The 22,276-nt window shown below is 41.0% G+C and overlaps 1 protein-coding gene across 2 annotated transcripts in view; it reads left to right on the plus strand.

The window, feature by feature from the left end:
- The window catches only part of LOC131938767 (E3 ubiquitin-protein ligase HECW2), a 29,569-nt gene extending 13,176 nt beyond the window's left edge, over positions 1-16,393 (plus strand). For both annotated transcript variants that reach the window (XM_059296925.1, XM_059296926.1), the window contains exons 10-29: positions 1,058-1,141; positions 1,398-1,548; positions 2,453-2,532; positions 2,834-2,994; positions 3,168-3,250; positions 3,376-3,478; positions 3,558-3,665; positions 5,003-5,057; positions 5,647-5,827; positions 6,083-6,183; positions 6,368-6,485; positions 6,768-6,881; positions 6,994-7,146; positions 7,262-7,360; positions 7,721-7,853; positions 8,011-8,157; positions 8,358-8,472; positions 9,722-9,807; positions 10,891-11,003; positions 15,240-16,393. In XM_059296925.1, the coding sequence (XP_059152908.1) occupies positions 1,058-1,141; positions 1,398-1,548; positions 2,453-2,532; positions 2,834-2,994; positions 3,168-3,250; positions 3,376-3,478; positions 3,558-3,665; positions 5,003-5,057; positions 5,647-5,827; positions 6,083-6,183; positions 6,368-6,485; positions 6,768-6,881; positions 6,994-7,146; positions 7,262-7,360; positions 7,721-7,853; positions 8,011-8,157; positions 8,358-8,472; positions 9,722-9,807; positions 10,891-11,003; positions 15,240-15,351 (2,297 nt within the window). In that variant the 3' untranslated portion in view covers positions 15,352-16,393. The remainder of the gene's footprint in view (positions 1-1,057; positions 1,142-1,397; positions 1,549-2,452; positions 2,533-2,833; positions 2,995-3,167; positions 3,251-3,375; positions 3,479-3,557; positions 3,666-5,002; positions 5,058-5,646; positions 5,828-6,082; positions 6,184-6,367; positions 6,486-6,767; positions 6,882-6,993; positions 7,147-7,261; positions 7,361-7,720; positions 7,854-8,010; positions 8,158-8,357; positions 8,473-9,721; positions 9,808-10,890; positions 11,004-15,239) is intronic.
- The last annotated feature ends 5,883 nt before the right edge of the window (positions 16,394-22,276 follow it).

Consider the following 22,276-nt stretch of genomic DNA (forward strand, 5'->3'; position numbering starts at 1 on the left):
GGATGGGTAAGTTGGTCATTGAGAGTGGGGGAGGGAAGGGTAAGTTGGTCATTGAGGGTGGGGAGGGATGGGTAAGTTGGTCATTGAGAGTGGGGGAGGGAAGGGTAAGTTGGTCATTGAGGGTGGGGAGGGATGGGTAAGTTGGTCATTGAGAGTGGGGGAGGGAAGGGTAAGTTGGTCATTGAGGGTGGGGAGGGATGGGTAAGTTGGTCATTGAGAGTGGGGGAGGGAAGGGTAAGTTGGTCATTGAGGGTGGGGAGGGATGGGTAAGTTGGTCATTGAGAGTGGGGGAGGGAAGGGTAAGTTGGTCATTGAGGGTGGGGAGGGATGGGTAAGTTGGTCATTGAGGGTGGGGAGGGATGGGTAAGTTGGTCATTGAGGGTGGGGGAGGGATGGGTAAGTTGGTCATTGAGGGTGGGGGAGGGAAGGGTAAGTTGGTCATTGAGGGTGGGGAGGGATGGGTAAGTTGTTCATTGAGGGTGGGGGAGGGATGGGTAAGTTGGTCATTGGGGGAGGGGGAGGGATGGGTAATAGGTCATTGAGGGTGGGGAGGGATGGGTAAGTTGGTCATTGAGGGTGGGGAGGGATGGGTAAGTTGGTCATTGAGGGTGGGGGAGGGAAGGGTAAGTTGGTCATTGAGGGTGGGGAGGGATGGGTAAGTTGGTCATTGAGGGTGGGGGAGGGATGGGTAAGTTGGTCATTGAGGGTTGGGGAGGGATGGGTAAGTTGGTCATTGAGGGTGGGGAGGGATGGGTAAGTTGGTCATTGAGGGTTGGGGAGGGAAGGGTAAGTTGGTCATAGAGGGTGGGGGAGGGATGGGTAAGTTGGTCATTGAGGGTTGGGGAGGGATGGGTAAGTTGGTCATTGAGGGTTGGGGAGGGATGGGTAAGTTGGTCATTGAGGTTTGTGGAGGGATGGGTAACTTGACTATGGAGGATGGGGAGGGATTGGAAAGTCCATCATAGAAGGTGAGGAGGGATTGGTGAGTTGGTCATTGAGGGTGGGGGAGGGATTGGTAAGTTGGTGACAATGCTATAAAACAAACATTTTCTTTCAGCTGGGGCAGAAGGTGGTGAACCACCACGCAAGCGAGCCATCAAGTACCCCAGACATCCTGACATAGACGATGTCCTACCATCGGGTAGGCTACTCACTTATATGTTAAGCTTATACTGGAGTTATCAGGGGCTGTTATTGCTAGTGGAGTAACCAAGGGCTGTTTATTTGTTGCTAGTGGGTGTTTATTTGTTGCTAGTGGGGTTACAAATGAAATAAACCAGACTTGAGAATATAATTTGTCTTTTTGTACATTTGAGTTGACCTTTCTTCATGTAGTCTGGGTAGATAAGCTGTTTTGTCTGTACATTTGAGTTGACCCTTGACCTTTCTTCATGTAGGCTGGGAAGCTAGGGTAGACAGCCACGGCCGCATCTTTTATATAGACCATGTAAATAGAACGACAACCTGGCAGCGCCCACAAACTGGCTTTCAGACCGTACAACGAAGACCCACTCTCAGCTCAGAACAGAGGCAGCAGCTTGACCGCAGGTAAACAGCTGCTACAATTATTAGTTATTTTTAAATCCAGGTGTCAGTGTATTGTTATTGTTTGATCTAAGTATCTGTGTACTGTTATTTTAATATATATATTTAAAGATATACTAGCCATGGGTACCCGTTTCACGTGAATTATAGGCCTATACGTTTTTAATGTTGTACTTGTTTGGGAAAAAATAATTCATAAAATAGTTATTGGTCAAAATGCTATGAGCTTTACTACACGTTGAACAATATAACCAAATTATATAAATTATTAGTCAACACAACACCATATTAAATGCACACACTGATTAAAAGACCTAAACGATTCCGTTCAATGGTCATTATGTTGGGGTTTTTTTTCAAAGTAATTTATAGTTTTTTGGCTGAGAAAATTTAATGCATTTCATAGAATACGTCTTTATAAGTAAATCTATAGATGTAAATCTAATTTGAATGAAAGAGTTCATTTCTTCGTATTCTAAAATTAGAAGGTGACGCCATTGGTGTTGTGTACTTTCAGTAGTTTCAATATGTGACTTCATTGTTTTTTGCATTCTTGTCACAACCATAAACACTTTTCAGGTTGCATAATTAAAAATGTGTTTCTATATTCAAATATGCATTTAATTTTATTTTCCTTCTTGGAATAAAATTTAGTTCATATATTTAATACATCCAACATATTATTTTCAACAAAAATACGTATCTTTAAGTTCATAGCCTCAGGAAATATGTTGCGTACAGAGAGATAGACAGAGAAGTGCGCACATGGGCTTTTATACATAAGGATATATATATATATATATATATATATATATATATATATATATATATATATATATATATATATATATATATATATATATACATATACATATCCTGGTATCTGTATTGTTATTCTGATATTCAGGTACCAGAGTATCCGTCGCACCATCACCCAGAATCATCCAGTGGATGCTGAAGCTTCAGGTGACTCCAGCCAACCAACAGGTGAGATGGTTTGTGTGTTGTAGTTGAGACCAGTCTTCTTTTACTTGACTTTATAGCTTCGACCGTGCAGCTAAGAAGTTTTACATTACGTAACTTTTTAGTAAAGATAAATTTTATTTTTAAAATGTGCATATGTAGGTGGTGCAGCAAATGTTAACTTTACGTGTATGTAGTCCATCAAATGTTAACTCTTTATGTGCAGATGGTCCATCAAATGTTAACTCTTTATGTGCAGGTGGTGCATCAAATGTTAACTCTTTATGTGCATGTGGTGCATCAAATGTTATCTCTTTATGTGCAGGTGGTGCATCAAACGCATCAGACAACAGCCCAAGCTCTGCCACACCATCAGACAGTTTGCCAGACAGATCTGCTGACAGATCAGAGCGAAGTGTGTACAAGTTTCCTGCTGTCAAGTTCCTCACACGACCTGACTTTTTCCCTATGCTGCAAGTAAACGAGGTTGGTCTTTGTTTCACCATCAAAACTTGCTTTAAACTATTGTCTTGATGTGTTGTACTCCACTATCAAAACTTGCTCTAAACTATTGTCTTGATGTGTCATACTCCACTATCAAAACTTGCTCTAACCCATTGAGTTGATCTCTCATGTGCTTTATACTCTGATGGTTTCAGAATGCAATGGTTGAATACAATAGAACAAGTAAATTAAAACACATGATAACCAAGATTAGAAAAGATCCAAAAACATTTGAAAGGTAAATATTGCCATTCTTTTATCCAATCCATTTTGTTACAGCACTCTTTTTTTTTTCCTGGTCAATGTAAAATAACATCCTCTGTCTTATCAATGCCAGATTTTGACTTGAAACTTCCCTTCCAGGTATCAACATAACAGAGACTTAGTATCTTTTGTCAATTTGTTCTGTGATAAATCCAAAGAGCTACCAAGACGCTGGGAAATGAAGTATGATAAATCTGGGAAAGTACGTACAAACATAAACTCATGTTTTATTTGTGCAACACTGAAGTAGAGGTCCTATTCAAAACTGTTTTATTTCCCAGGCATTTTTCATTGATCATGTCCTACGAACTACAACTTTCATGGACCCTCGTCTCCCTACTGATGTGCCTCCAATCAACCCTGACTTCCTACAAACTCCTCCCCCACGTGTAAGTAAAGATGTGAATATTTTAGCTGCAACTTGTATCACACTGAAATTAAGATGTGAATAGTTTAGCTGCAACTTGTAACACACTGAAGTAAAGATGTGAATAGTTTAGCTGCAACTTGTATCACACTGAAGTAAAGGTGTGAATAGTTTAGCTGCAACTTGTAACACACTGAAGTAAAGATGTGAATAGTTTAGCTGCAACTTGTAACACACTGAAGTAAAGATGTGAATAGTTTAGCTGCAACTTGTATCACACTGAAGTAAAGATGTGAATAGTTTAGCTGCAACTTGTATCACACTGAAGTTAAGATGTGAATAGTTTAGCTGCAACTTGTATCACACTGAAGTAAAGATGTGAATAGTTTAGCTGCAACTTGTATCACACTGAAGTAATGATGTGAATAGTTTAGCTGCAACTTGTATCACACTGAATTAAAGATGTGAATAGTTTAGCTACAACTTGTATCACACTGAATTAAAGATGTGAATAGTTTAGCTGCAACTAGTATCACACTGAAGTAAAGGTGTGAATAGTTTAGCTACAACTTATATCACACTGAAGTAAAGATGTGAATAGTTTAGCTGCAACTTGTATCACACTGAAGTAAAGGTGTGAATAGTTTAGCTACAACTTGTATCATACTGAAGTAAATATGTAAATAGTTTAGCTACAACTTGTATCAACTGAAGTAAATATGTGAATAGTTTAGCTGCAACTTGTATCATGCTGAAGTAAAGGTGTGAATAGTTTAGCTGCAACTTGTATCACACTGAAGTAAAGATGTGAATAGTTTAGCTACAACTTGTATCACACTGAAGTAAATATGTGAATAGTTTAGCTACAACTTGTATCACACTGAAGTAAAGATGTGAATAGTTTAGCTGCAACTTGTATCACACTGAAGCAAAGGTGTGAATAGTAAAGCTGCAACTTGTATCACACTGAAGTAAAGATGTGAATAGTTTAGCTGCAACTTGTATCACACTGAAGTAAAGATGTGAAGAGTTTAGCTGCACCTTGTATCACACTGAAGTAAAGATGTGAATAGTTTAGCTGCAACTTGTATCACACTGAAGTAAAGATGTGAATAGTTTAGCTACAACTTGTATCACACTGAAGTAAAGATGTGAAGAGTTTAGCTGCACCTTGTATCACACTGAAGTAAAGATGTGAATAGTTTAGCTGCAACTTGTATCATACTGAAGTAAAGATGTGAATAGTTTAGCTGCAACTTGTATCGCACCAAAGTTTTTATCAATGTTGGAACAATTGTGTGGTCAGCCTGAAAAATGTCACTAACTCAATGTATATATTTTTATTTTATTGAACCGCAGCCTCCCCCTCCTCCTAAGCCAGCTGTGTCAGAAGCCGTAGCACCCATTCCTACTGGTAAGCTCATCTAGTTTTTTATAGAATCTACAAAACAATTGGTATTTGTAAACTTATTTGTTAAAGCTTAAACTTCTGATCTCATGTCTAGTTTTTTATAGAATCTACAAAACAATTGGTATTTGTAAACTTATTAGTTAAACATCTGATCTAATGTCTAGTTTTTTATAGAATCTACAAAACAATTGGTATTTGTAAACTTGTTAGTTAAAGCTTAAACTTCTGATCTAATGTCTAGTTTTTTATAGAATCTACAAAACAATTGGTATTTGTAAACTTATTAGTTAAACTTCTGATCTCATGTCTAGTTTTTTATAGAATCTACAAAACAATTGGTATTTGTAAACTTGTTAGTTAAAGCTTAAACATCTGATCTAATGTCTAGTTTTTTTATAGAATCTACAAAACAATTGGTATTTGTAAACTTATTAGTTAAAGCTTAAACTTCTGATCTCACCAAAAATATCAGGCAGTCAAAAGCTCATTACCTATTCTATCTCATATTGTCTCTTTAATGTTTTCATGTCCTTGAGATTTGGAAGTTTGCCAGCTTAGCTTTCAGTGATAACTGATTTTCCATCTTTCTTAGCTTACAATGAGAAAGTTGTGGTATTCCTGCGTCAAGCCAATGTGGATGACATGTTGAGAGAGCGCTGCCCCCAGTATGCATCTAGTTCTAGTCTGCGTGAGAAAGTCAATAAAATAGCAGCCCGAGGTGTAGACATGCTGGAGAGGTTCTCAAATGATATAGACCTGACACTCTTACTCAGGTGAGTCCATGTTGTAGCACCACCAGAGATCTGTACCCATAACATCCACAGGTTGCTGTTGTCCCTCACTGTTTACATAGATCATACATGCCTAACGTCCCATCAAAAGCAAATTGTTCCCATGTTTGAAGTTTGTTCCCCTTTTAAATAAATAATAGGCATGTCTGATAGATGATGTTTTATAAAAACATTTTCTTCTGTTATTGTTTCATTTAATCATTATTCCTTTGACTGATTTAATCATCACTATTTCAGCCTATTTGAAAATGAAATCATGAGCTATGTCCCTATAATAAGTAATCGGAGAATAGATTCACTAGAGGCTGCAAGTCAGGGGTCACCTCAAGGGTCACCAGGTAACCTCTATGTTTTTACATTGATGAAAGTAAGTTCAAAGATTAGAATGGCATACTCCACTGCAGTTGATAAAAAGTGTGTAGCGGAAGCAAGAACAGCTTGGACTGTAATACAAGCTTTCAGTCCATTTGTTCCAAAGTTTATCAATGACTCAAGACTGGACAACATTTTTATTTTGTTTAGTTCAACGAGGCCCCGGCCGTGTGCCAGCACCATACAAAAGAGATTTCCAGGCTAAACTGAGAAACTTTTATCGCAAGCTTGAGTCTAAGGGCTACGGACAAGGTCCAGGCAAGTTAAAGTGAGTACAACTCTTGTCTGTCTTTAAGTCTAGCAAACATACAGATGATGCCATTCTCTTTTGGTTGTTATATTAAAAAAACCAACTGCTAGTATTCATTTTGTAGAAACTTGTACCACTTATTATCTCCCCTCCTGTTACATTTTGATTCACATATTCTCTCCCCTGTTATGTATTGATAGACTCATCTCTCCTGTCTGGTACTCTGATTCTCTCCCCTCCTGTTACATGTGATACACTGATTCTCTCCCCTGTCTGTTACCAAGGATTATGTCTCCCCAGGCTGACTGTGAGAAGAGATCATGTTTTAGAAGACGCCTTCAACAAAATCATGTCCACGCCAAAGAAAGAGCTCCAGAAGAATAAACTCTACATCACATTTGCTGGAGAAGAGGGGTGAGCAAATATGTTCTATCCTAACCTCAGGGGGGGAGTGTGCATTTTAGAAGTAACTTGTTCTATGGGAGCCCCATTTAAAAATTCATTTATTTGATCTTGTGTGTTCTAGCCTGGACTATGGGGGCCCATCTCGAGAGTTTTTCTTCTTACTATCTCGTGAGCTGTTCAATCCTTACTACGGCCTATTTGAGTATTCAGCCAATGATACGTACACTGTGCAAGTCAGCCCCTTATCAACATTTGTTGAGAATGCCCATGAATGGTAAAGAAACATTTTATCTGAAACTTATTAATACTTACTGTTAATAGATGTAAACAATATTACAATTTATTATAACTGTATGTCATTGAATGTAAAATACTAATCCTTATTACAGGTTTCGCTTCTCTGGTCGCGTGTTGGGTCTGGCTTTAGTCCACCAGTACCTGCTTGATGCTTTCTTCACACGGCCTTTCTACAAGTCCCTACTTCGTGTGTAAGTCAGTGCTGTTTTCCTGTAGGACACTTTATATCATTGCTACTGGCCTATAGGACACTCTAAAACATTGCTAGTGTCCTATAGGACACTTTAAAACATTTCTAGTGTCCTGTAGGAAACTTTAAAACATTGCTACTGTCCTGTAGGACACTAAATCATTGCTACTGTCCTGTAGGACACTAAATCATTGCTACTGTCCTGTAGGACATTTTAAAACATTGCTACTGTCCTATAGGACACTTTAAAACATTGCTACTGTCCTGTAGGACACTTTAAAACATTGCTACTGTCCTGTAGGACACTTTAAAACATTGCTACTGTCCTGTAGGACACTAAAACATTGCTACTGTCTTATAGGCCACTCTCTCTGGAAGATGTGGAGTCGCTTGACATGGAGTTCCACCAGAGCTTGCTGTGGATCAAAGACAATGACATTAGTGAAGTGGACCTGGACCTGACCTTCTCTGTCAGTGAGGAAGTCTTTGGACAGGTCAGTGCTCTCTCTGTTTGGTTACTGGCCAAGTCTCTGGCCCAGCTGTGCTGACCTCCAGCTGTGCTGACCTCCAGCCCAGCTGTGCTGACCTCCGGCCCAGCTGTGCTGACCTCCAGCCCAGCTGTGCTGACCTATGTGTCTATTCTGTCTACAGGTGACAGAGAGGGAGCTGAAGCCCAATGGCAAGAACATTGTGGTGACAGAGAGGAACAAGAAGGAGTACATAGAGAAGATGGTCAAGTGGAGGCTGGAGAGGGGAGTCACAGAACAGACAGACAGCCTCATACGGGGATTCCATGAGGTTTGATCTTTCATTCACAACATGTCCAATTAGTTTTTATTACCACAACAAAACCCCACTAAATGTTACCAACTGCTGTTGACAAAACAACCCCACTAAATGTTACCAACTGCTGTTGACAAAACAAAACCCCACTAAATGTTACCAACTGCTGTTGACAAAACAAAACCCCACTAAATGTTACCAACTGCTGTTGACAGGTGCTGGATGGTCGCCTGGTCTCTGTCTTTGATGCTCGTGAGCTGGAACTGGTCATTGCTGGCACTGTAGAGATTGATATTGGAGACTGGCGCAGAAATACTGACTATCGCTCAGGTATTGTACAGAAATACTTATTTCTTTCAAAAGTTGGTTCAGGAATTGAATGTCTTACAACAATGCAGCCATCACATTCTGTCAGAACATAATCTCTACGTAAACCAGACCAGTCAATGTCTCCACCAAAATGTTCATTTATAATGTTGTTATTTCCTACCAGACCAGTCAATGTCTCCACCAAAATGTTCATTTATAATGTTGTTATTTCCTACCAGACCAGTCAATGTCTCCACCAAAATGTTCAATTCTAATGTTGTTATTTCCTACCAGACCAGTCAATGTCTCCACCAAAATGTTCAATTCTAATGTTGTTATTTCCTACCAGACCAGTCAATGTCTCCACCAAAATCTTCAATTCTAATGTTGTTATTTCCTACCAGACCAGTCAATGTCTCCACCAAAATGTTCAATTCTAATGTTGTTATTTCCTACCAGACCAGTCAATGTCTCCACCAAAATGTTCAATTCTAATGTTGTTATTTCCTACCAGACCAGTCAATGTCTCCACCAAAATGTTCATTTATAATGTTGTTATTTCCTACCAGACCAGTCAATGTCTCCACCAAAATGTTCAATTCTAATGTTGTTATTTCCTACCAGACCAGTCAATGTCTCCACCAAAATGTTCAATTCTAATGTTGTTATTTCCTACCAGACCAGTCAATGTCTCCACCAAAATGTTCAATTATAATGTTGTTATTTCCTACCAGACCAGTCAATGTCTACACCAAAATGTTCAATTATAATGCTGTTATTTCCTACCAGACCAGTCAATGTCTCCACCAAAATGTTCATTTATAATGTTATTTCCTACCAGACCAGTCAATGTCTCCACCAAAATGTTCATTTATAATGTTGTTATTTCCTACCAGACCAGTCAATGTCTCCACCAAAATGTTCAATTATAATGTTGTTATTTCCTACCAGACCAGTCAATGTCTCCACCAAAATGTTCAATTCTAATGTTGTTATTTCCTACCAGACCAGTCAATGTCTCCACCAAAATGTTCATTTATAATGTTATTATTTCCTACCAGACCAGTCAATGTCTCCACTGAAATGTTCATTTATAATGTTGTTATTTCCTACCAGACCAGTCAATGTCTCCACTGAAATGTTCAATTCTAATGTTGTTATTTCCTACCAGACCAGTCAATTTCTCCACTGAAATGTTCATTTATAATGTTGTTATTTCTACCAGACCAGTCAATGTCTCCACTGAAATGTTTAATGTTGTCATCTCCAGGTTACCATGATCAGCATACTGTCATCCAGTGGTTCTGGGAGGCCATTGAGAAGTTTGATAATGAGAGGCAGCTCAGGCTATTACAGGTACTCAGCTAGACAGGTTAGGTTATTACAGGTGCCTAGCTAGACAGGTTAGGCTATTACAGGTGCCTAGCTAGACGGGTTAGGCTATTACAGGTGCCTAGCTAGACAGGTTAGGCTATTACAGGTACTCAGCTAGACAGGTTAGGCTATTACAGGTGCCTAGCTAGACAGGTTAGGTTATTACAGGTGCCTAGCTAGACAGGTTAGGCTATTACAGGTACTCAGCTAGACAGGTTAGGCTATTACAGGTGCCTAGCTAGACAGGTTAGGCTATTACTGGTGCCTAGCTAGACAGGTTAGGTTATTACAGGTGCCTAGCTAGACACGTTAGGCTATTACAGGTACTCAGCTAGACAGGTTAGGCTATTACAGGTGCCTAGCTAGACGGGTTAGGCTATTACAGGTGCCTAGCTAGACAGGTTAGGCTATTACAGGTGCCTGGCTAGACAGGTTAGGTTATTACAGGTGCCTAGCTAGACAGGTTAGGCTATTACAGGTACTCAGCTAGACAGGTTAGGCTATTACAGGTGCCTAGCTAGATAGGTTAGGCTATTACAGGTGCCTAGCTAGACAGGTTAGGCTATTACAGGTGCCTAGCTAGACAGGTTAGGCTATTACAGGTGCCTAGCTAGACAGGTTAGGCTATTACAGGTGCTAGACAGGTTAGGCTATTACAGGTGCCTAGCTAGACAGGTTAGGCTATTACAAGTGCCTAGCTAGACAGGTTAGGCTATTACAGGTGCCTAGCTAGACAGGTTAGGCTATTACAGGTGCCTAGCTAGACAGGTTAGGCTATTACAGGTGCCTAGCTAGACGGGTTAGGCTATTACAGGTGCCTAGCTAGACAGGTTAGGCTATTACAGGTGCCTAGCTAGACAGGTTAGGCTATTACAGGTGCCTAGCTAGACAGGTTAGGCAATTACAGGTGCCTACATATAAAGAAGTGCAGCTACTTAAATAACTAATGAAATTATTTCAAGTAATTTACTATGGAGGTTAGACAATTCTGGTTTTTGCCAGTCTAAAACCTTGTATTCAAGATTTGTTGCTTGTCTAAAGCCTTGTGTTGTTTGTTACTTTCAGTTTGTCACTGGATCATCAAGTATTCCCTACGAAGGATTCACTGCTTTAAGGGGGAGTAATGGGCCACGTAAATTTTGTATAGAGAAGTGGGGTAAAGTCACAAGTCTGCCAAGGTAAGAAATGGGGGGAGTAAAGTCACAAGTCAGTCAATGGTTGGGTAAAGTCACAAGTCAGTCAATGGTTGGGTAAAGTCACAAGTCAGCCAAAGGGGGTGTAAAGTCACAAGTCAGCCAATGGGGGTGTAAAGTCACAAGTCAGTCAATGGTTGGGTAAAGTCACAAGTCAGTCAATGGTTGGGTAAAGTCACAAGTCAGTCAATGGTTGGGTAAAGTCACAAGTCAGCCAAAGGGTGGGTAAAGTCAGTTGCCCCAGGTTGACCATCTAAGTGTTTGAAGCATGAATTGAGTTGACCATCTGAGTGTTTGAAGCATGAGTTGGATGTTGAGTTGACCATCTGAGTGTTTGAAGCATGAGTTGAGTTGACCATCTGAGTGTTTGAAGCATGAGTTGGATGTTGAGTTGACCATCTGAGTGTTTGAAGCATGAGTTGGATGTTGAGTTGACCATCTGAGTGTTTGAAGCATGAGTTGGATGTTGAGTTGACCATCTGAGTGTTTGAAGCATGAGTTGGATGTTGAGTTGACCATCTGAGTGTTTGAAGCATGAGTTGGATGTTGAGTTGACCATCTGAGTGTTTGAAGCATGAATTGAGTTGACCATCTGAGTGTTTGAAGCATGAGTTGGATGTTGAGTTGACCATCTGAGTGTTTGAAGCATGAGTTGAGTTGACCATCTGAGTGTTTGAAGCATGAGTTGGATGTTGAGTTGACCATCTGAGTGTTTGAAGCATGAGTTGGATGTTGAGTTGACCATCTGAGTGTTTGAAGCATGAGTTGGATGTTGAGTTGACCATCTGAGTGTTTGAAGCATGAATTGAGTTGACCATCTGAGTGTTTGAAGCATGAGTTGGATGTTGAGTTGACCATCTGAGTGTTTGAAGCATGAGTTGGATGTTGAGTTGACCATCTGAGTGTTTGAAGCATGAATTGAGTTGACCATCTGAGTGTTTGAAGCATGAATTGAGTTGACCATCTGAGTGTTTGAAGCATGAATTGAGTTGACCATCTGAGTGTTTGAAGCATGAATTGAGTTGACCATCTGAGTGTTTGAAGCATGAGTTGGATGTTGAGTTGACCATCTGAGTGTTTGAAGCATGAATTGAGTTGACCATCTGAGTGTTTGAAGCATGAGTTGGATGTTGAGTTGACCATCTGAGTGTTTGAAGCATGAGTTGACCATCTGAGTGTTTGAAGCATGAGTTGGATGTTGAGTTGACCATCTGAGTGTTTGAAGCATGAGTTGGATGTTGAGTTGACCATCTGAGTGTTTGAAGCATGAGTTGGATGTTGAGTTGACCATCTGAGTGTTTGAAGCATGAGTTGGATGTTGAGTTGACCATCTGAGTGTTTGAAGCATGAGTTGGATGTTGAGTTGACCATCTGAGTGTTTGAAGCATGAATTGAGTTGACCATCTGAGTGTTTGAAGCATGAGTTGGATGTTGAGTTGACCATCTGAGTGTTTGAAGCATGAGTTGAGTTGACCATCTGAGTGTTTGAAGCATGAGTTGGATGTTGAGTTGACCATCTGAGTGTTTGAAGCATGAGTTGGATGTTGAGTTGACCATCTGAGTGTTTGAAGCATGAGTTGGATGTTGAGTTGACCATCTGAGTGTTTGAAGCATGAATTGAGTTGACCATCTGAGTGTTTGAAGCATGAGTTGGATGTTGAGTTGACCATCTGAGTGTTTGAAGCATGAGTTGGATGTTGAGTTGACCATCTGAGTGTTTGAAGCATGAATTGAGTTGACCATCTGAGTGTTTGAAGCATGAATTGAGTTGACCATCTGAGTGTTTGAAGCATGAATTGAGTTGACCATCTGAGTGTTTGAAGCATGAATTGAGTTGACCATCTGAGTGTTTGAAGCATGAGTTGGATGTTGAGTTGACCATCTGAGTGTTTGAAGCATGAATTGAGTTGACCATCTGAGTGTTTGAAGCATGAGTTGGATGTTGAGTTGACCATCTGAGTGTTTGAAGCATGAGTTGGATGTTGAGTTGACCATCTGAGTGTTTGAAGCATGAGTTGGATGTTGAGTTGACCATCTGAGTGTTTGAAGCATGAGTTGAGTTGACCATCTGAGTGTTTGAAGCATGAGTTGACCATCTGAGTGTTTGAAGCATGAGTTGGATGTTGAGTTGACCATCTGAGTGTTTGAAGCATGAGTTGGATGTTGAGTTGACCATCTGAGTGTTTGAAGCATGAGTTGGATGTTGAGTTGACCATCTGAGTGTTTGAAGCATGAGTTGGATGTTGAGTTGACCATCTGAGTGTTTGAAGCATGAGTTGGATGTTGAGTTGACCATCTGAGTGTTTGAAGCATGAGTTGGATGTTGAGTTGACCATCTGAGTGTTTGAAGCATGAATTGAGTTGACCATCTGAGTGTTTGAAGCATGAGTTGGATGTTGAGTTGACCATCTGAGTGTTTGAAGCATGAGTTGAGTTGACCATCTGAGTGTTTGAAGCATGAGTTGAGTTGACCATCTGAGTGTTTGAAGCATGAGTTGATTTGACCATCTGAGTGTTTGAAGCATGAGTTGGATGTTGAGTTGACCATCTGAGTGTTTGAAGCATGAGTTGGATGTTGAGTTGACCATCTGAGTGTTTGAAGCATGTGTTGAGTTGACCATCTGAGTGTTTGAAGCATGAGTTGACCATCTGAGTGTTTGAAGCATGAGTTGGATGTTGAGTTGACCATCTGAGTGTTTGAAGCATGAGTTGGATGTTGAGTTGACCATCTGAGTGTTTGAAGCATGAGTTGGATGTTGAGTTGACCATCTGAGTGTTTGAAGCATGAGTTGAGTTGACCATCTGAGTGTTTGAAGCATGAGTTGAGTTGACCATCTGAGTGTTTGAAGCATGAGTTGATTTGACCATCTGAGTGTTTGAAGCATGAGTTGGATGTTGAGTTGACCATCTGAGTGTTTGAAGCATGAGTTGGATGTTGAGTTGACCATCTGAGTGTTTGAAGCATGTGTTGAGTTGACCATCTGAGTGTTTGAAGCATGAGTTGACCATCTGAGTGTTTGAAGCATGAGTTGGATGTTGAGTTGACCATCTGAGTGTTTGAAGCATGAGTTGGATGTTGAGTTGACCATCTGAGTGTTTGAAGCATGAGTTGGATGTTGAGTTGACCATCTGAGTGTTTGAAGCATGAGTTGACCATCTGAGTGTTTGAAGCATGAGTTGGATGTTGAGTTGACCATCTGAGTGTTTGAAGCATGAGTTGGATGTTGAGTTGACCATCTGAGTGTTTGAAGCATGAGTTGGATGTTGAGTTGACCATCTGAGTGTTTGAAGCATGAGTTGAGTTGACCATCTGAGTGTTTGAAGCATGAGTTGGATGTTGAGTTGACCATCTGAGTGTTTGAAGCATGAGTTGGATGTTGAGTTGACCATCTGAGTGTTTGAAGCATGAGTTGAGTTGACCATCTGAGTGTTTGAAGCATGAGTTGACCATCTGAGTGTTTGAAGCATGAGTTGACCATCTGAGTGTTTGAAGCATGAGTTGGATGTTGAGTTGACCATCTGAGTGTTTGAAGCATGAGTTGGATGTTGAGTTGACCATCTGAGTGTTTGAAGCATGAGTTGAGTTGACCATCTAAGTGTTTGAAGCATGAGTTGGATGTTGAGTTGACCATCTGAGTGTTTGAAGCATGAGTTGGATGTTGAGTTGACCATCTGAGTGTTTGAAGCATGAGTTGAGTTGACCATCTGAGTGTTTGAAGCATGAGTTGGATGTTGACCATCTGAGTGTTTGAAGCATGAGTTGGATGTTGAGTTGACCATCTGAGTGTTTGAAGCATGAGTTGAGTTGACCATCTGAGTGTTTGAAGCATGCGTTGGATGTTGAGTTGACCATCTGAGTGTTTGAAGCATGAGTTGGATGTTGAGTTGACCATCTGAGTGTTTGAAGCATGAATTGAGTTGACCATCTGAGTGTTTGAAGCATGAGTTGGATGTTGAGTTGACCATCTGAGTGTTTGAAGCATGAGTTGGATGTTGAGTTGACCATCTGAGTGTTTGAAGCATGAGTTGAGTTGACCATCTGAGTGTTTGAAGCATGCGTTGGATGTTGAGTTGACCATCTGAGTGTTTGAAGCATGAGTTGGATGTTGAGTTGACCATCTGAGTGTTTGAAGCATGAGTTGGATGTTGAGTTGACCATCTGAGTGTTTGAAGCATGAGTTGGATGTTGAGTTGACCCAGCAGACCATTTGTTCTCCCCAGAGCTCACACCTGCTTCAACAGGCTGGACCTGCCGCCTTACACCTCGTTTGAGATGCTGTTTGAGAAGCTGGTCATGGCAGTAGAAGAAACCAGTACATTTGGCATTGACTGAAGCAACACCTGTAAGTCTATGTGGCCTGCCACCTTACTTGACTGAAGCAACACCTGTAAGTCTATGTGGCCTGCCACCTTACTTGACTGAAGCAACACCTGTAAGTCTATGTGGCCTGCCACCTTACTTGACTGAAGCAGCACCTGTAAGTCTATGTGGGCCTGCCACCTTACTTGACTGAAGCAGCACCTGTAAGTCTATGTGGGCCTGCCACCTTACTTGACTGAAGCAACACCTGTAAGTCTATGTTGGCCTGCCACCTTACTTGACTGAAGCAGCACCTGTAAGTCTATGTGGGCCTGCCACCTTACTTGACTGAAGCAACACCTGTAAGTCTATGTGGGCTGCCACCTTACTTGACTGAAGCAACACCTGTAAGTCTATGTGGCCTGCCACCTTACTTGACTGAAGCAACACCTGTAAGTCTATGTGGCCTGCCACCTTACTTGACTGAAGCAGCACCTGTAAGTCTATGTGGGCCTGCCACCTTACTTGACTGAAGCAACACCTGTAAGTCTATGTGGGCTGCCACCTTACTTGACTGAAGCAACACCTGTAAGTCTATGTGGCCTGCCACCTTACTTGACTGAAGCAACACCTGTAAGTCTATGTGGCCTGCCACCTTACTTGACTGAAGCAGCACCTGTAAGTCTATGTGGGCCTGCCACCTTACTTGACTGAAGCAACACCTGTAAGTCTATGTGGCCTGCCACCTTACTTGACTGAAGCAACACCTGTAAGTCTATGTGGCCTGCCACCTTACTTGACTGAAGCAGCACCTGTAAGTCTATGTGGCCTGCCACCTTACTTGACTGAAGCAGCACCTGTAAGTCTATGTGGCCTGCCACCTTACTTGACTGAAGCAACACCTGTAAGTCTATGTGGGCTGCCACCTTACTTGACTGAAGCAACACCTGTAAGTCTATGTGGCCTGCCACCTTACTTGACTGAAGCAACACCTGAATGACTGTGAGCGCTGCTGTGGACCCAGTCTTGTCCACCCCACCCAGTGCTGTCCACCCCACCCAGTGCTGTCCACTCCACCCAGTTCTGTCCACCCCACCCAGTGCTGTCCACCCCACCCACTGCTGCCCACCCCACCCAGTGCTGTCCACCCCACCCAGTGCTGTCCACCCCACCCAGTGCTGTCCACCCCACCCAGTTCTGTCCACCCCACCCAGTGCTGTCCACCCCACCCACTGCTGCCCACCCCACCCAGTGCTGCCCACCCCACCCAGTGCTGTCCACCCCACCCAGTGCTGTCCACCCCACCCAGTGCTGTCCACCCCACCCAGTGCTGTCCACCCCACCCAGTGCTGTCCACCCCACCCAGTGCTGTCCACCCCACCCAGTGCTGTCCACCCCACCCAGTGCTGCCCAACCCACCCAGTCTTGTCCATTACAGCCAGTTTGCCTTATAGAACCTCCATGAGCCACTATTCAATGTGTTGTGTTCTCCAGCTGTTTGCAGCATCTTAGACCTCAACAATAGCTGTAACCCCTCTGGACATCACCCAGTCACCTGTTTTAACCCCTCTGGACATCACCCAGTCATCTGATTTAACCCCTCTGGACATCAAGACATCACCCAGTCATCTGATTTAACCCCTCTGGACATCAAGACATCACCCAGTCATCTGATTTAACCCCTCTGGACATCAAGACATCACCCAGTCACCTGTTTTAACCCCTCTGGACATCAAGACATCACCCAGTCACCTGTTTTAACCCCTCTGGACATCAAGACATCACCCAGTCACCTGTTTTAACCCCTCTGGACATCAAGACATCACCCAGTCACCTGTTTTAACCCCTCTGGACATCACCCAGTCACCTGTTATAACCCCTCTGGACATCAAGACATCACCCAGTCACCTGTTTTAACCCCTGGAATAACTAGCTTGAACATCTTCACTGAGAGGTTTCTCTATGTAAAGCTTGCAATGAATCATTTCCTCTATGCAGTTTAGTTGTGCTGACTTGTATGAAATATGATTGATCTACCAGTGTACTTGTATTGAGTGTACATAGCTGGAGCTTGTGTAGAGTACCACAATGAACCGTGAACATTGTCTCTCTCACAAACCTGTGTCCTGCCCCACCTTGTCATGAGATTTCATGTTTTAGAGCTATTTATACACCATGATAGCTTTAAGGTACTAAATGGGGATTCACTTTTATGACATATATTTCTTTGTGATGACTACACATATACAATTATGTGTATGGGCTTGTTTGAAAGTGTGGTGCTAAAGATTTGTATGGGTTTGTGAGTGTTGTGTAAAACAAATGTTGGCTGCTAATTCAAACCTGGGCCCACTACATGGCTGTGTATTTTGACTGAAAGCTCAATCATACATTTTTTTTGTTCAATTGGTTGTTGTTTTTTGTTGTTTTTTTTTGTGTGTCATAAAAAATTTATTTTTGGCTAACTTTTTTGCAATGTTTAACTGTAAAAATGAGTTGTTCACATCTCTTAAAGTCAATTGTTTGTGTACATTTTTAAAGTCAGACTTGCCAGATTGGCAAACAGGAGTTCTGACCACATGATGTAATGGATGTACATATGTATAAAATAGGCACCTAATGAAGTTTGATTCTGTGATTTATATAGGATACCAAACTTTCTGCATGTACAGGTCAAGTCATGTGACTGCCATAACTATGGCAACCATTTGAGTCATTCTTTATGGACCATTCAGCAGCACTGATCTGCCTGAATCAAGTGATATGTAGCCCAATATGAACCTGATATGGGTGAAGAGTTGTGATTTATAGCTTGACATAATGTTTTATTGCTTTGATGTTTTAACTAGATAAAAAAGGTTCTGCCATCATTACAATTTTCTTCAAAAACAGCTTTTTTTTAAAATGGTATACTTTATATTTAAAGATGGTATCATTTGTATTTTTAAAATGGTATACTTTGTATTTTAAAATGGTATACTTTGTATTTTAAAATGGCATACTTTGTAGAAAGCTGTGCTCACTAGTTTAGTCAAACATTCCATCCATTGGTTGGAGAGTTTTTTGTTTACAGTGTGTGCTCAAGCAGGGTGACCTGCATAACATTGCATGCTACACCCCCCCCCCCCCATACAGGTCTCATATTGTCCACCTCTTACACAAGGCACCCCACATAAAAGCCAGTCACACATACATCCCACTCACCCATACAAGCCACCCCACCTAGAGGCTACCTACCCATACAAGCCACCCCCCATACAAGCCACCCCACCTAGAGGCTACCTACCCATACAAGCCACCCCCCCCCCCATACAAGCCACCACACATAGAGGCTACCTACCCATACAAGCCACCCCCCCCCCATACAAGCCACCACACATAGAGGCTACCTACCCATACAAGCCACCCCACCTAGAGGCTACCTACCCATACAAGCCACCCCCCCCCCCCATACAAGCCACCCCACCTAGAGGCTACCTACCCATACAAGCCACCCCACATACAATCCACCATGCCCCCCCCTACATACAATCCACCCACCCCCACCCCCCTCATACAATCCACAACCCCCACCCCCATACAAGTCTGTTTCTGATTTGCTCCTTGTGTTTGTATCATCATCTAACCAGAGAATTATGTGAGACAAGATAGGGACCAAAGGCAACCATTGTTGTTGTGAAGTTAACAGACCATTGCCTAGAAGATATTGGAGCTTCTTTTCTTTGTTTAGGGTCATGCTATTCTGTTGGTTAAGATTTTTAACTTAAAAATTAACTGCTTAAAGTTTTAATTAGAAATCAATGTAATGTTATCTTCCTATCACTAATTGCATATGTACACTAACTCTTGCTAAATATTTATAAAGTTGATGATGAGTCAGTTATTGTGCCATATAAACGTCCTAGATACCAAAAATAGATGGGACTCGTAATTCTGTGGACTGGAATGATATTCACCCAAATTTTTATTTTCTTTTATCACTCCATGGCTGCGCAAACAAGCTTCATGTCACTGACCAACAGCCTCATGTCACTGACCAACAGCCTCATGTCACTGACCAACAGCCTCATGTTACTGACCAACAGCCTCATGTCACTGACCAACAGCCTCGTGTCACTGACCAACATCCTCATGTCACTGACCAACAGCCTCATGTCACTGACCAACAGCCTCATGTCACTGACCAACAGCCTCTTGTCACTGACCAACAGCCTCATGTCACTGACCAACAGCCTCATGTCACTGACCAACATCCTCATGTCACTGACCAACAGCCTCGTGTCACTGACCAACATCCTCATGTCACTGACCAACAGCCTCATGTCACTGACCAACAGCACTCCCATGGTTTATTTAGTTGTGCTCTTGTATAGTCATTATGTTCTCTTTTTTTCATGTATGTATTCTTTAATGTATCAGGTGTAGAACAACCTACTAACTGCTGCAGACCAAATGGTAGCTTTGTGTGGTTGGCCAAGGGTGGCTGTGTGGTTGGCTAAAAGTGGCTGTGTGGTTGGCAAAAGGTGGTTGTGTGGTTGGCTAATGGTGGCTGTGTGGTTGGCCAAAGGTGACTATGTTTGGCTAAATGTGACCTTGTGTGGTTGGCTAAAGGTGACTGTGGTTGGCTAAATGTGGTTGTGTGGTTGGTCAAAGGTGACTGGTTGGCTAAAGGTGGCTTTGTGATTGGCTAAATGTGACCTCATATGGTTGGCCAAATGTGACTGGGTTTGGCTAAATGTGACCTTGTGTGGTTGGCTAAAGGTGACTGGTTGGCTAAATGTGGTTGTGTGGTTGGTCAAAGGTGACTGGTTGGCTAAAGGTGGCTTTGTGATTGGCTAAATGTGACCTCGTATGGTTGGCCAAATGTGACTGGGTTTGGCTAAATGTGACTGGGTTTGGCTAAATGTGACCTTGTGTGTTTGGCTAAATGTGACCTTGTGTGGTTGGCTAAAGATGCATTGATGAGCCACACATTATTTTCTGCTCGCTACCTTGAGTGAATCATTTTTAAACTTCTCCCTGTTATTTGTGTACATTGTATGATATTTGTTTGGCAGAATGACAGATTTTGGTAATGGGAGGACCAATTGATCCAGGGTACAGTTTGTCTAACTCATCAGGAAATTCCTTAACTTATGCTCGCAGTTGAAAGATGTCAATGTACATCTAATTTTCTCTCATACAATATTTGCTTTCTTAAATTAATTGAAAGAAAAATCCAAAGAAATATTTTATCTTGAAAAGTATTATTGGAATTTTGGAATTGCTTTGCTCGTTCTTAAAAATTCTTTTTGGTGCATATATGTATGTAATATATGTATATATACATATGTATGTAATACATAAACATGAATATATATATATAATATAAAGATATATATATATATATATATATATATATATATATATATATATATATATATATATATATATATATATGCACACATACATATATATGTAATATATAAACATAAAAATGTATGTTGCCTATATGTATTCTATACACACACAATTTGCTTTGGTACATTTGCTTTTACCTACTTGATGCAACTTGTCTTCACCTCTTGTCTTGAGTAATGCCAAGAGTGGCTGGGTATGCATTTGATAAAAAAGTATGTGACAATTTAAGCCTTGGTTACAAGTATCTATTATGTAATTTAAAACTTGTGTTCCTTGTATAAAAGCATTTATGGCATGTGTTGTAAATAGTAACAAAATAACATGTGATATGACTTAACACATTCTGCTTTTCTTGTTTGTTTTTTAATATGGCTACAGACAAGTCATAGAACCAAAACAACTTATGACAACAATATCACCACTACAACATCATCACAACACTATCACTTGCACAATAGTATCGCCCTTACAATTCGTCAGCAATAGCATCACAAATATCACCACAATATCACCATGATACCACTATAACATCATGACCACAACAATATCACCATGATACCACTATAACATGACCACAACAATATCACCATGATACCACTATAACATCATGACCACAACAATATCACCATGATACCATTATAACATCATGACCACAACAATATCACCATGATACCACTATAACAACATGACCACAACAATATCACGATGATACCACTATAACATCATGACTACAACAATATCACCATGATACCACTATAACATCATGACCACAACAATATCACCATGATACCACTATAACATCATGACTACAACAATATCACCATGATACCACTGTAACAACATGACCACAACAATATCACCATGATACCACTATAACATCATGACCACAACAATATCACCATGATACCATTATAACATCATGACCACAACAATATCACCATGATACCACTATAACATCATGACCACAACAATATCACCATGATACCACTTTAACATCATGACCACAACAATATCACCATGATACCACTATAACATCATGACCACAACAATATCACCATGATACCACTATAACATCATGACCACAACAATATCACCATGATACCACTATAACATGACCACAACAATATCACCATGATACCACTATAACATCATGACCACAACAATATCACCATGATACCACTATAACATCATGACTACAACAATATCACCATGATACCACTATAACAACATGACCACAACAATATCACCATGATACCACTATAACATCATGACTACAACAATATCACCATGATACCACTATAACAACATGACCACAACAATATCACCATGATACCACTATAACATCATGACCACAACAATATCACCATGATACCACTATAACATCATGACTACAACAATATCACCATGATACCACTATAACAACATGACCACAACAATATCACCATGATACCATTATAACATCATGACCACAACAATATCACCATGATACCACTATAACATCATGACCACAACAATATCACCATGATACCACTATAACATCATGACCACAACAATATCA

This window comes from Physella acuta, unplaced genomic scaffold (assembly GCF_028476545.2).
Source record: "Physella acuta isolate Inbredline_101_S28 unplaced genomic scaffold, ASM2847654v3 ptg000257l, whole genome shotgun sequence".
Taxonomy (NCBI): domain Eukaryota; kingdom Metazoa; phylum Mollusca; class Gastropoda; family Physidae; genus Physella; species Physella acuta.